General features: G+C 53.0%; 1 protein-coding gene across 1 annotated transcript in view; it reads right to left on the reverse strand.

Annotated features, from left to right (window-relative positions):
• Positions 1-13,119, reverse strand: part of SGSM2 (small G protein signaling modulator 2) — a 38,431-nt gene continuing 25,312 nt past the window's right edge. The window contains exons 13-24 of the mRNA XM_003799079.2: positions 10,592-10,745; positions 9,541-9,605; positions 9,312-9,457; positions 8,682-8,810; positions 8,218-8,400; positions 5,857-6,243; positions 5,460-5,584; positions 4,893-4,975; positions 4,373-4,482; positions 3,595-3,691; positions 1,889-2,056; positions 1-1,565 (exon numbers count right to left, since the gene is read on the reverse strand). Coding sequence (XP_003799127.1) covers positions 1,477-1,565; positions 1,889-2,056; positions 3,595-3,691; positions 4,373-4,482; positions 4,893-4,975; positions 5,460-5,584; positions 5,857-6,243; positions 8,218-8,400; positions 8,682-8,810; positions 9,312-9,457; positions 9,541-9,605; positions 10,592-10,745 — 1,736 coding nt within the window. The 3' untranslated portion in view covers positions 1-1,476. The remainder of the gene's footprint in view (positions 1,566-1,888; positions 2,057-3,594; positions 3,692-4,372; positions 4,483-4,892; positions 4,976-5,459; positions 5,585-5,856; positions 6,244-8,217; positions 8,401-8,681; positions 8,811-9,311; positions 9,458-9,540; positions 9,606-10,591; positions 10,746-13,119) is intronic.

Here is a 13,119-nt window from a genome sequence, read left to right on the forward strand (position 1 = left end):
TGTTGCCAAATGCTATGTTTATTAGTCTGTTACACTGAAGAGTATAGTTTCTGAGCCAAAAAACATACACACTCTGCTCCTCACGAAACCACTGCGTCACTGAGGCAGGCACACAAATGGCCACCAGTGCTTGGTGGAGGCCAAGGACTCATGACAACAGGTATGGACACGTGGGGTGGGCTGGCCCCCAAATAGGCTGTGCAGTGCCCAGGGGCAGGTGAGGGCTGGAAAGGCTGTGCTGGATGCAGAAGGGCTGCTGGGCCCTTTCTCGTGTTTCTCAAATGCAGGAAGTCCGCCAGACCCTGGCGACTACTAGACAGGACTCAGCCCTGGCATAGCCTCCAAGTCCCAGGGTAAGGCCTCACCTGCATGTGTTGGGGTGGAGGGAAAATGCGATGACAGAGCAAGCAGCATGCCTGGGATCAAGAGGTATGCCCTTCCTGGCACCCGTGTGAACGTAGCTTCTTCAAGGAGTTCCTAGGCCTCTCGGGCATCCCAAGAAGCATATGGAAGGCAGAGCCAGCCTTGCTTCCCACCAGGGACAGTCACGGGAGACCCAGGCATGCCCCACCTCCTGCAGCCCCAGGGACTCAGCAGATGCCTGGGACAGACAATAGGCTGCCCTGAAGCTCTGAGGCCTGTCCCTGAGAGGAACTGTGACAGAAGTGCTTTCCTACAGAACTGCTCTGTGATTCCTCTCAAGAGCACGTGCTCCGACCCTATTCCAGATCATCCAACTGGCAAGAGCATCCTTATAGTTTCCAGGGCAGTATCTATTGCATACAGCCAGGGCAGGGTGGCAAGAGTGAGACTGTACAGACACACATGGGTGCACTGTACAGAGTGGGGAGTGGCAGTGGCAGTGCTGCTGAGGTGGGCTGCTCCCACCCAGGGCCCACATCTTCTAACTGCCCCAGAATCTCAGGGGAGGGCCTGGAAGGTACCCAGGTCTCTTGCACACATGGCTGAACTGGCAGCTGCTCAGGCTGCCCCAAGCGCGTCTGGTGTGCACGCAGTGCACCAGACTGCAAAGGGACTCCCAGAAGAGCAAGTGCAGAACCCTTCCCCCACACAACCCTTGCCAGGGAGGGCCCAGGCCATAATAGCCCCTGCTAACTTTATAGGGCCCCAGGTTGACTCATGGGGAACAGTCCGGCCTGAGGCTACAGGTGGCAGTGGGGCTATTCCCAGATATTTGGGAGGGGAGCAGAGTAGATGTTCCCCAAGGCAGCTGCTCCCTGAGGCCGACCCCTCCTATCCCTGCCCTGGTGTGAGGGCATCCTGGCCCCTGACTTGCCCTCCAAGGCAAGCAATGCCTGGAGTCCAATCCTAGGCTCACAATCACTTTGTTAGGAACACCGTTGGATAGGCAGGGTCAGCTGGAGGTCAGGGCAGTCAGGGCTGTGACACCCCTGGCCCTCTCACTCCTGTAGCCCAGGGGCTTGGCGCCCAAGCTCTACACAACAGCTGCAGCTCTCACTTGTTCTCTATGAGCATCTGCACCTTGTGGACGAGGTCCCGGGCAATCCGCAGGATCTCCTGGGCATCGTGACGCTCAGCCCGTTCTGAGGGAAACACGGGTAATAGTAAGGAGGCCCAGAGAGAGGGTAGTAGGCTGGAGGCTGTGGCTAGCTGCTCTGTTGTTTCTACCTCCTGGATTCTTGTTTTTTTAAAAAGATAGGATCTCACTATGTCACCTAAGCTAGTCTCAAACTCTTGGCTTCAAGCAATCCTCCCACCTCAGCTAGATTCCTGACATCCTACCTATGGGGAAAGGACCCCAGAATTCCTGAGAATCCTCTAACTCTGCATAGGACAGAGGTAGAGGCTGGAGGTGGTGGTGGTGGGGCCTGCTGGGTGCAGCCAGGACGGCTAGACCAGTTCATACCATTGAAAAACTTGATGATGTCAGTGAAGTCCATGTTGTTGTCGCGGATAATCTCTCGGTAGGCCTCTACCAGGGCAAGGGCGATGAACAGGACAAAGTGCTCTGACGAGATGTGCTTGGCCGCCCAGATCACCTCCCACACAGCAAACACATCCTCGTACAGCAGCTCTGGGGACAGTAAGGGGCTGGTGCTCACTGAGTTCCAGCCACATGGCCGGGGCTAAGGCTAAGCCTGGCTGGCTGGTTATTGGAGTCTAGGTGGAGCCATGTGGGGAGTCAGGGCACCATCTGGCCAAGGTCATAGGATTCTCCGTTACACATAGCCTAGTTCAAGAATGGGGGTTTTGTACCTTAGACCTCACTCTTAGGTAATTTCTGCACTCTGGGTTCCTGAAGACTGTATCTGTACTTCACCAGAACAACTCACTTTTTTTTTGGCACAGGGTTGGGTGGTGCCTGTGACTCAGTGAGTAGGGCGCCAGGCCCATATACCAAGGGTGGCGGGTTCGAACCCAGCCCTGGCCAAACTGCAACAAAAAAATAGCCGGGCATTCTGACAGGTGCCTATAGTCCCAGCTACTTGGAGGCTGAGGCAGGAGACTTGCCTAAGCCCAAGAGCTGGAGATTGCTGTGAGCTGTGACAACATAGCACTCTACTGAGGGCAAAAAATGAGACTGTCTCTAAAAAAAAAAAAAAGAAGAGAGAGAAGGTCTCTGGCTAGGCGCCTGTTTCTCAGTGGTTAGGGCACCAGACATTTACACTAGGGGTGGCGTGTTCGAGCGCAGCCCGGGCCTGCTAAAACAACAATGACAACTACAACACAAAAACAGCTGGGTGTTGTGGCGGACCTATAGTCCTGGCTACTTAGGAGGCTGAGGCAAGAGAATTGCTTAATCTCAAGAGTTTGAGGTTGCTGTGAGCAGTGACACCACAGCACAAGGACGATATAGTAAGACTCTTGTCCCCCAAAAAATAAGAGATAGGGTCTCCCTCTGTCACCCAGACTGAACTGCAGTGGCATGATTATAGCTCAATGCAGCCTCAAATTTCTGGGCTCAAGCAATCCTCCCACCTCAGCTTCCCAAGAAGCTAGAACTATAGGCACATACCACCATAGCTAGCTTAATTTTTCTTTCTTTCTTTCTTTTTTTTTTAGAGATGGGGTCTTGCTATATTGGCCAGGCTGGTCTCAAACTCCTGGGCTCAAGTGACCCTCCCACCTCAGCCTCTGAGTAGCTGGGACTATAGGTACAAGCCCCTGTGTTGGACTCAACTCTACTTTTACAGGACTTAACATCTTGGCACTCAGGGATGCTTTGGGTTGGAAAAAGTTCTGAAAACCCTGACTTATTAGAATGTTGACTGGCAAGCCTGTCTGCACTTGGGAATCACCTAGGGAGCCTTTAAGAACACATACCCCCAGGCAGCCATGGTTAGTAAGTCTAGAGCTTGGTGGCACCCAGGGCATTGGTAGTTTCTTTCTTTTTTTTTTTTTTTTGGCCAGGGCTGGGTTTGAACCCACCACCCTCAGCATATGGGGCCAGTGCCCTCCTCCTTGAGCCATAGGCACCGCCTGGCACTGGTAGTTTTTAAAAGTTCCCCAAATGGTTCCCAAGCACATTTATGACTAAGAACCACTGGCTTTGGGGAAGAGGAACCTCCCACTATCCCTGACCCTAGCCCCATGATCCAACCCACTTCTGACCTCTCTTAAAATCCAACAGGAACCAGCGGTAGCAGAAGTAGAAGTGGGTGTAGTCTCCATTCTGATGCATCAGCTCAAACAGCTCTGAGTCCAGGATCTTACATAGGTGAGGAAAGGGAGAGAGACTGAATCCTGAACTGATGCTGCCTCTCTCCACCCCACCCCCACCATCTTCCATGCCCAGGGGAGGGTGGGGTTCCCAGACCTGCCTGTCCACCCCATAGCCACCCTCCCTACCCTTCACATCTCCTAAGGTGGGGGGTCGCATCTCTGGGTATACTGTTTTTAGAGTTATACCTCTTTCTTTTTAGACAGTCGTACTTTGTCACCCTAAGTAGAGTACCATGGTGTCATGGCTCACAGCAATCTCAAACTCTTAGGCTCAAGTGATTCTCTTATCTCAGCCTCCCAAGTAGCTGGGACTACAAGCACCTGCCACAATGCCTGCTACTTTTTTAGAAATGAGGTCTCACTCTTGCTCGGGCTGGTCTTGAACTCCTGAGCTCAGGCAAAACACCCTTCTGGGCCTCCCAGAGTGCTGGGATTACAGGCGAATCACCATACCCAGCTGAGTTACACCATTTTCATCAGTCCCTACTATTCTCCAGAACTTTCATGAGAACAAGCATTCACACACGCATACTCAATTGTGACACTGAAAATAATATTTTTTAAAACGAAAGAAATTAAGCTTATATGTAAAGGACATTTTTGGAATGTTCCCTGGAAAGGGAGGACATGCCCAGTTCTGCCTGATCATGTACCCGTGGCAGCATACCTGGATGAGAGACCGCATATTGGCAAAGTGGGTGTCCATGGCACCCCCATTGGGGAAGTTCTGGCTCATCCTCTTCATGAGGTGGCTGAAGCAGCTGTAGGCCAGCTGATCTGAGGGAAGACAGGAGTAAAGCCAGCTAGGCAAGAGAACCTGGAGGGCAAGGCTGGCTCAGGTTTCCACCTTTCAAACCTAGCTGCCTTCTTTTTTCTTTCAAGACAATGTCTCTCTCTGTTACTTGGACTTGAGTGCTGTGGCATCATAGCTCACAGCAACCTCAAACTCTTGAGCTTAAGTGATCCTCCTGAGTAGCTCAGACAACTACAGGCACTCACCACGATACCTAGCTAGTTTTTCTATTTTAGTAGAGATGGGGTCTCACTCTTGCTCAGGCTGGTCTCTAACTCCTGAGCTCAAGCAGTCCACCTGCCTCAGCCTCCCAGACCTAGCCATCTTTTCCTTTCTCTAGCTTATGTTAGCCCAATCCCAACATCATTTTAGGAAACCCCCCTTATTCCCTCACCATTGTCGAGGATGACCAGGAGAGGTGCCAGCAGGTCACACATGCCCTGCACATAGCCCACGTCCAGGTGCTCCCACACGTAGCTGAAATGCCAGGGACAGAGTCACTGTGGCTATGCTCCATCCTTCCCTCCCCTCGGGGATCCCCAGGGAGATGGTCAGCAGAGCAGCCTGCCATCCAGAAGTTAGCTTTCCCATGACCTTGAGGCACTTACTGTGCATCCCACCCTGGGAGACAGTAGGGAATGTCCCAGACCCCTGTCCCCAAGGCACTCAAAAAAGACAAGAGTCTAGCACAGCTTGGATGTGGGACACGGTTAGAGAAGTCAGGTAAGACTTCGTAAAGAAGTGTGGCTAAAGCTGAGATCCCAAAGACCTCTAAGAATGAAGAGGGGTGAGGTGAGGGATGTTGAGGAAAAAAGTGTTCCAGACAGGAGGAGCCAAGTGTGATTCTGGGACAGGACAGAGGAGCAGGGCACCTTCCAGACCTAACCTTTCACAGAACAGCCAGCAGCAGGGTGTGAGACATTGTCCCTACCTCCCACCCAACCCCTGCCCCACACGGCACCTGCACATGATGTCTCGGAGTCTCTCGAGGTTGGGGGACGTGAAGTACCAGTAGTTGCGGTCACATCTCTGCACATCCTTGTCTATGCGGTGCAGATTTAAGGCCACAGTGTCCAATAATTCTATCTGGAAGAGTGGAGTGCCGTCAGGGGTGAGACTGACCAGCCTCCCTCAGATTGGGGCAGGAGGCACCTAAACGACAAACTGCAGAAACACGGGGAACCCAGGGAATTCAGAGAACACAGTCTTCTTGGGCTGCTGAGAGATGGGCTAGTGTTCCCTTACAGGACAGCTAGAGCAACCCCACCTTCCACCCTGCCAGCCCGTCCCCAAGCTTTGGAATATCAGGGAGGCCTCTGGGGCAAGCTGGGAACAATGCCTGAGGGACGCCCACATACAGTGTAGGCAGCAGCACACACAGCTGCAAGCTCCTCTCCTGCCTCCAGCTCTCTGGCCGGAGAAGCCTTCTCCTGGTTGGGATCTTGGGGCTCGGAGAAAGTGTGGGCTGCAGGGACCGGCTCACTGGACCCTTCCTCCCTACCGCCGTCTTCCTCTTCGAAGCCCACACTCTGCCCCTCATCTAGGCTCGACTGGATGCCCGAGGCCACAGAGTAATTGCGAGAAGATGGCAGTCCTGAGTCCGGAGAGTCAAACTCCACTGACTGCTGCTGCTCCACCACGGCCGTGCCCGGGGTCTCGGCTCCCAGTTCCTGGTCAGGCCTTGGTCTGGAATCTTCAGGTCCCTGGGGCCCTGGGGGCTCCAGCTCATCCACAGAGATAAACACCTGGTAGGGTTGAAGAGACAGCAGCTCCCACCTGCACTCCAGCCCCTTCCTGCAGTCCATCTCCTCCCACGGTCAGAATGGAACAGGAATTGAGAGTTCTCTTCAGTCCCCTACCCCCACCATGGCCTCCAACACTGCCACTACTGGGCACCAAGCCAGCTTCTGAGCCACCCACCCCCCACCTCCAAGGCAGAGAGAAACAAGGTCTCTGGGTAAATATGTCTTGAGCCCTGTCCAGTCTCTGTTGGTAGGAAGCACGCCAAGGCTTCCAGTGGCTGCTGAAAAGAAGGGAAACCAGAAGCCTGGACACTCAGTGGTTAGTGTCAGCTAAGTCTCATTCTACAGATGCCTCAAGTCACAGACCAGGAGAGTGTCCTCGGTGTTCAGGTGTACCTGCTAAAGCACCCCGGGTGAAAGCCCACCAGAGGTTTTAGAAAAAACAAGATTTTCTTTATTTCAGTACTCAACACTCAGCAGCCCAAGACAGGAATTTTCTACAGTCATCTACGTTAGCCCTCAGGCAAGGTGAGGAGAATTGAGATGTAAAAGGAAACAACATATTCTACTGTTCGGAAACAATGGACCAATCACAGGTAAAACAAGAAACATACACACAGACTGGTTTTGGTCATTATTTTTCTATTTAGAGTAAGTTGGGAAAGGGATGCTAAGAATAGAAGCATAAAGTATGGGGTAAGGCCACGACTCTGCTCTGAGGAAATCAGGAGCCTCAGAGCACAGCCAGCAAGGAAGGGAAGGAGGCTGCCATCTGTGAGCTAAGCAGCTGGACACTAGTATGGACTTTCACAAAACCCAAAGGCAGGGAGAAGGAGAACACATTCATGAATAGGGGATTGAGAACAAAGCACATGGAAGAGGACACAGGGTCTTGTTAGTTGTATTTAACTCTTGCTTCAGCAGGGTGCAGTGGCTCATGCCTATAATCCCAGCACTCTGGAAGGCTAAGGCAGGTGGACCGCCTGAGCTTAGGAGTTCAAGACCAGCCTGGGCAAGAGTTAGACCCCATCTCTACTAAAAATAGAAATACTAAAACTAGCCAGGCATGGCGGACCCCTATAGTCCCACCTACTCGGGAGGCTGAGCCAAGAGGATCTCTTGAGCCCAAGAGTCTGAGGTTGCTGTGAGCTGTGATGCCATAGCACAACACTGAGGGCAACATAATGAGACCCTGTCTCAAAAAAAAAAAAAAATAGAAAGTCTTATTTCAACTTAGATTTTCTGTTAATATTATTAAGGATTTAGTAAAGTAAAAAGAATGCACATTATCTAAAAAGGCAATGTTAAAGAAAAAACAAATTAATAAAACAATGTCCTTAAAAATGAAACTCATCAGTATTGGTTGGGCCAAGTAGGCATAGTTTAGAACTTGCTGTTCTAAAGACAGGGGTAATGCCAGGAAGAACCACCCTCCCGTGCTCTGCTAGCTTTGCATAGTTCATTCTATAAGGCAACAGACAGTATCACAGGGGAGGGGGGCTTTCATCAGTAGACACCAGTGGGACCATTCTGACTGCTTCCTTGTTCTCTGGCCAACAGCTCTCCAGGAAGCTTTTATAATCAGAGGATATGAGTGGAGAAGGGAAACCAAGACCAAGGGTTGGAAGTTTCTGCCCAGAGATACTCGTCTTGTCAGTAATGGATCTAGGACTGGGACCCAGGGCTGCCTATTGCTAGCTCTGAGTTCTCTCTACAAGGACAGAAGGTTTCCCCTAAATCCCAGTGAACCTATCTTTCCTTACTAGTTGGTTCAAACAGAACATGATACCCAGAAAAGTTGGCAGCAGAGGGACAGCTATCTATTTTTCAGTTGAAGAAAATGAGACAGACTCATTAAGCCTTCCCTCTAGGGCTCCACAGCTAGTATCAGAAGCCAGGCTAGTGTCCTGGACTACCATGCATAAATGCAAGTGGCTCCCTGCAGGCCCCCCACCCTCAAGGCCCCGTCTGGCTCACATCATTGCTGATGGTGGAGTCTCGGTGGATGAGGCGCTGCACGTGGCTGTCGATGCTGCTGCCCGAGGAGAACTTGGTGAGTGTGGCTGGGTGAGCCTCCCGCTCGCGCTGCCTCACCACCACCTCGCAGGCCTTCCACTCCGCCAACACCTGCTGGTACCTTGCTGCCACCACTGCATCCACCTGTCCTCAGATCACACCATGATCATGATGGGAGGGCTGCACCAGGCCCTCCTCTGCAGGGCTGGGCAGACACTGGGCCTTTGGCCCTGAGTCTTAGAGGCTAGGACAGCCAGAGACTAGAGTAGGTTCCCAGGGTGGGGACAGTGGAGCCTCCCTGCTAACATCCTCCTCTGCCATGTTTCTTTCCAGCCGGGAAGGGGCTGAGGCTTACGAGGCCCCCTCCCGGGGGTCTGGACCCAGCCTCCTATCTCCCCAGCCCCACAGGGATAGGCTCCCCTAACCTGCTCCATCTCCTTCTTGCTCATGCCAAACTTGTAGTGGCCAAGCAGAAAGGGCCAGACGTCCTTGCGGATCTCATGCTCCACACCTCCATAGTAAACCTGCCGCAGCAGCTCCAGCTCCTTGTAGTTCTGAGGGACCCAGGAGTAAAGACTATGCAGCCCCACAGTCAGCATGGCCCAGCTGAGCCCCTTCCCATGGAGAACTGGGGCCCAGGAGGGGCTTTAGTGACTCTGCTGACGCTCAGGCAAACCTTGCTTTGGGACAGCCATGTCCTCTTGTGCCCCAAATGAGATCTAGTTCCACCCTTCTTCCTTATAGGGCAGGAAACAGCCCAGAGAGAGGCAAAGTTCTGCCTGAGGTCACAGGGCAATGTGGAGGCAGACACAGCTCCCGTCCAGTCCCCTTCCCATGTAAACCCACTGTACGGGATTCTACCCAGTTGTATGGGTAGAATGGGATTCTACTATGACCCAGGTCATCCATGGCCATCAGTCTTCGCCCCTCAACCCCATCTACCTCACATTTTATCTGGAATACCCAGTTGATCTACAAGCAAGTGGCTTTGTACACATTGCTGCCTGCCCTGCCTCTTGACCCAGCCTCTGGCTCTGGAACCCCAGAGTTTATACCTTTTTGTCCTTCTGATACTTGCTCCACACATCCTTGGTGAGGCCTCCTGAGGCCCCGGGGGGCCGGTCAGGTGGGATAATGTTGTGATGCACCAGCGCTGACAGGTGGGTCCGCACCGTAGACAGGTGGCGGCAGTATGCCAGCCCTGCAGTGGGCAGCCAGGAGACTGTGAGCAAGGCGCCTCCGCTGCCCCCAGCCACTCATAGCCCCATGTCACCCCACACTCACAGCCATAGAAGGCCCGGGACACAATCTGCCTCTTCATGCTCTCACACAGTAGCCTGAGGGGCAACCTGTGAAAACAGCCTGGCTCAGAGAGAAGGGACCCATGGCCCCTGTGGTGAGAGGAGGAAAAGAAGGAAGGACATGTGAGCTGAGGGGACAGGTCAGGCACTTGGGATGATATATGGAGTGGGATCCACAGCCCAGTAGCATGTCAGCAGGCTCCCCATCCCTGCCAGCCACCCTTGATAGAGGTGCCTGTGGCCCTGCCTAGCCCGTAACAACCCAGGGACCTTTGGCAACTAACTTATTTTATTTTACTTTAATTAATTTGTTTTTGAGACAGAGCCTCAAGCTATCACCCTGGGTAGAGTGCTGTGGCATCATAGCACAGTAACCTCCAACTCTGAGCCGGGGTCTTGCTTTTGCTCAGGCTAGTCTTGAACTCGTGAGCTCAAGCAATCCACCTGCCTCAGCCTCCTAGAGTGCTAGGATTATAGGTGTGAGCCACCGTACCTGGCCTGGCAACTAACTTGACTTTAATAAATCTTGTTTTCTTCATGTAAAACTAGATATAGCCACCTGAGACCTAGGAGAAACAGATTAGGGGGAACAGCTCACATGAAGCCCACTTGTGCTGCTTTTGACACATGGCAAATGCCTAGACATCTGAGTAACCTCAGATGTACTGCCTGACAGCAGAACCTATGTCACATCAGGAAGGGACACTCACAAGCACTGAGCACCTATTATGTGCCAGGCACAACTCTGGATGTTCACACAATTATATCTCATTTAGTCCTCACAGCGCTTTAGTAAGCAGGTGGTATTATTCTCATTTTATAGATGAAGAAACTGAGGCTCAAAAACATAGAGGCTCACAGTGACTTAGTTACTTGCCAAAGTCACATGGGTAGCAGAAGTGAAATCTGAACTCATGTCTGTCTAACTCCAGAGGCCACCCTGCCATACAAATTACACAGCCTCTAAGGACAGATGGACATGCACATAGACGGACACATTAGGGAAGCTGATATTCTGGCCCCCCCTCACTCACCGGTCAGGAACACAGCTGCAATGGCTAGGGGTCACATATGGGGAGCTGCTGGAGGAACAGGAGAGGCAGGAGGAGCCCTGACCACACAGGGGCTCCAGGTGCCAGGCTGGCAGGCTGGGTCCAAAGCCCTGCATCTCGATCATGTCACCAGCATCTGAGGGCAGGAAAGGAGCCGTGGTCAGGGATTCAGAGATCTCCTCTCCCAGGCACCCTGCAGCATGCCCACCTCTGTGCCCAGAGCTGCAGCATGAAGTCACCCATTGGTGGAAAATCTCGGGAGTAGTGTTTGCCTGGTCCAGAGCCCAGAGACAGAAATGGTGGGGAGAGAAGGTGCCTGACACTTCCCAGCCTCCACCAAGCCTGGAGAGGGTTGGCATGGTGTCTTTCTACATAAGATAAAATACTTGAGGACTTTTATCAATGAATGACTGTGGGTGTCTATCTCCATCTTGCTGCCAGCAAATTCTTGCTTTTCTAGAGGGGAAAGTAAGAGAAAGAACAAAGGCCTGAGTTCCCTAAAATGCTCCCAGTTAGCTTGGCCTTCAAGGATTCAGCTTAGCCCTTTTGGTCAAACTCTGAGATGCTCAGAAAGGTGCTTAGAATGCTTTAAATTCTGAGCCCTGCCCTCTAGGGGAGTCCCTACTGATCAAGGCCCCCCAGGGATACCCAAGTCACCTGTCCTACAGGCCTTGCTCTTCTGAGAGAGACCAGATCTGGCAGCCAGTTGTTAAGGAGGAACACTGCTCCCTGCCTGGGCCAGCTGCCCCAGCTGCCAGATCCCATGGCAGCCTAGGTGGGCTCCTCCATTCTTGCCTAGCCTGACTGCAGTCAGCATGGTGGCCTCCTAGAAACACACTTATGAGCTGGAAGGAAGGGCAAAATGCCCAGGCTGCTAGGCTACTGTGGAGATGGGGATGGAGGCTGGGCACACAGGCCCATCATCCAACATGTTAGTCATAGAAGAACGTGCCCCAGTGTAGCCTCAGAAGATAGCTCCTTGGACACGTCTATACCACCAGTAGACAGAGCCTTCTCAGCCAGCCCAGCTGGTCTGAATCAGAACTGAAGATCCTCGAGAGCTTCCAGGGCCCAAGTCGGGCAGGGCACTGCTCATGGGGGACTTTGGCGGGTCCAGTGAGCCACAGAGATAAAGCAAAGTGAAGGCAGGAAGTGAAAGGACTAGGAGGTGACACCAGGAGGGAGGAATAGAGCAGAGAAGAGTGAAGACAAGGAGAGAGAGAGAGCTGTATGTGCTGAGCAGACTCCTGCCGGTGCTGCTTCTCCTTCAGTCTAGAGGGTGCGGGCTCAGCCTGGGCCTTGCATGGCGTGGAGCAGGCCTAGGACTATTTTTTGTGGGAGCCAGACTCCAGTTCTGGGTGTGCCTTGCTGGGGAGAGCTGAGCTGAGCCCCCTCCAGTCCCCTCAGGAGCTACCCAGCTGTGTCTGGGGCTTATTTCCCAGGCTCGTGGCTGACATTTTGGTAGGTATCTGGCCCTTCAGCTCCACCAGGAGGCAAATTAAGGGAACATACTTGGTGAGGAGGGGCTGCGGCTCTGGGAGTGAGGGGGTTGCAAGCCATGCCTGAGACTCTGGGAAGGAGAGGGAAAGGACCAGTGCAGGTAGGGTAGGGCAGGAGCCCAATGCATGCCCCTGCAGCAGGCAGGAGAGAGGCCAGTCCTGGTGGGAGGCCCAGCCAGGCAGGCAGCAGGCAGCAGGCGGGCAGGCAGGGAAGGCAGCAGGTGCAGAAGGCAGGTACAAAGGGAAACAAGCTCATGCCCAAAAAGCAGGGCCTGAACAAGGCAAGTCTCCTGGGTCAATGCTCTTCACCTTAATTCTCCAGGAAGGAGCTGAACCAGCCAGTATTGAACACTGCGTCTCTGAATTAACCCAGTGCAGACAGCTGGAGCTCTGGAGTGACTGGGTGAGGGGCAGCAGGCTGGGCAGGGGGTCAGCTTTGACTCTGACTCTCTCCTCTGAGTGTGAGGAAAGTGTAAAGCAAAACAATCAGGGTGGGTGAACCCTACAGCCCCTAAGACTCCGAGTGAAAGGTGCCTGGCCTGGAGCAGAATTAGAGTGAATAGCATCTCTGCTCTGAGGAGGAGGCAGCAGGAGAGGGAAGGGGAAAAGAGGGGGAGGGAGGGGAAATCTGGACACCCCGCCACTTGATTCACATGCACAAGTCAAGCATGTTGCAGGCCTGAAAAGCAACGGCTGGCAGAACGGACTCAACAGTGTTGTCATTATGGACTGGAGTGGAGAGGGCTCCATCCTCCACCCTTCTCCACAACCACCTACCAATTCTGCTGTTATGCTTCTTTCCCTTTCCCAAGTATTGGGGTCCAGGAGCTGCACACTGAGTTGCCCTAGCCCCTAAGTTCCCCAAGGGGGTTCCTAAACAAACCCCAAGGCCTCTTGACCCTGGCAAGTGAGCCTGGAAGTTTCTCTGATCTTGAAAACCTCAGCCCTAAGACTCATCAGGGATAGGCTTTCTATCACCAAGTCTGCAGGCAAGGGCTCTACTGGGACCTT

Source organism: Otolemur garnettii, unplaced genomic scaffold (assembly GCF_000181295.1).
Source record: "Otolemur garnettii isolate 467f Iridium unplaced genomic scaffold, OtoGar3 scaffold00145, whole genome shotgun sequence".
In the NCBI taxonomy this organism is placed as follows: Eukaryota; Metazoa; Chordata; class Mammalia; order Primates; family Galagidae; genus Otolemur; species Otolemur garnettii.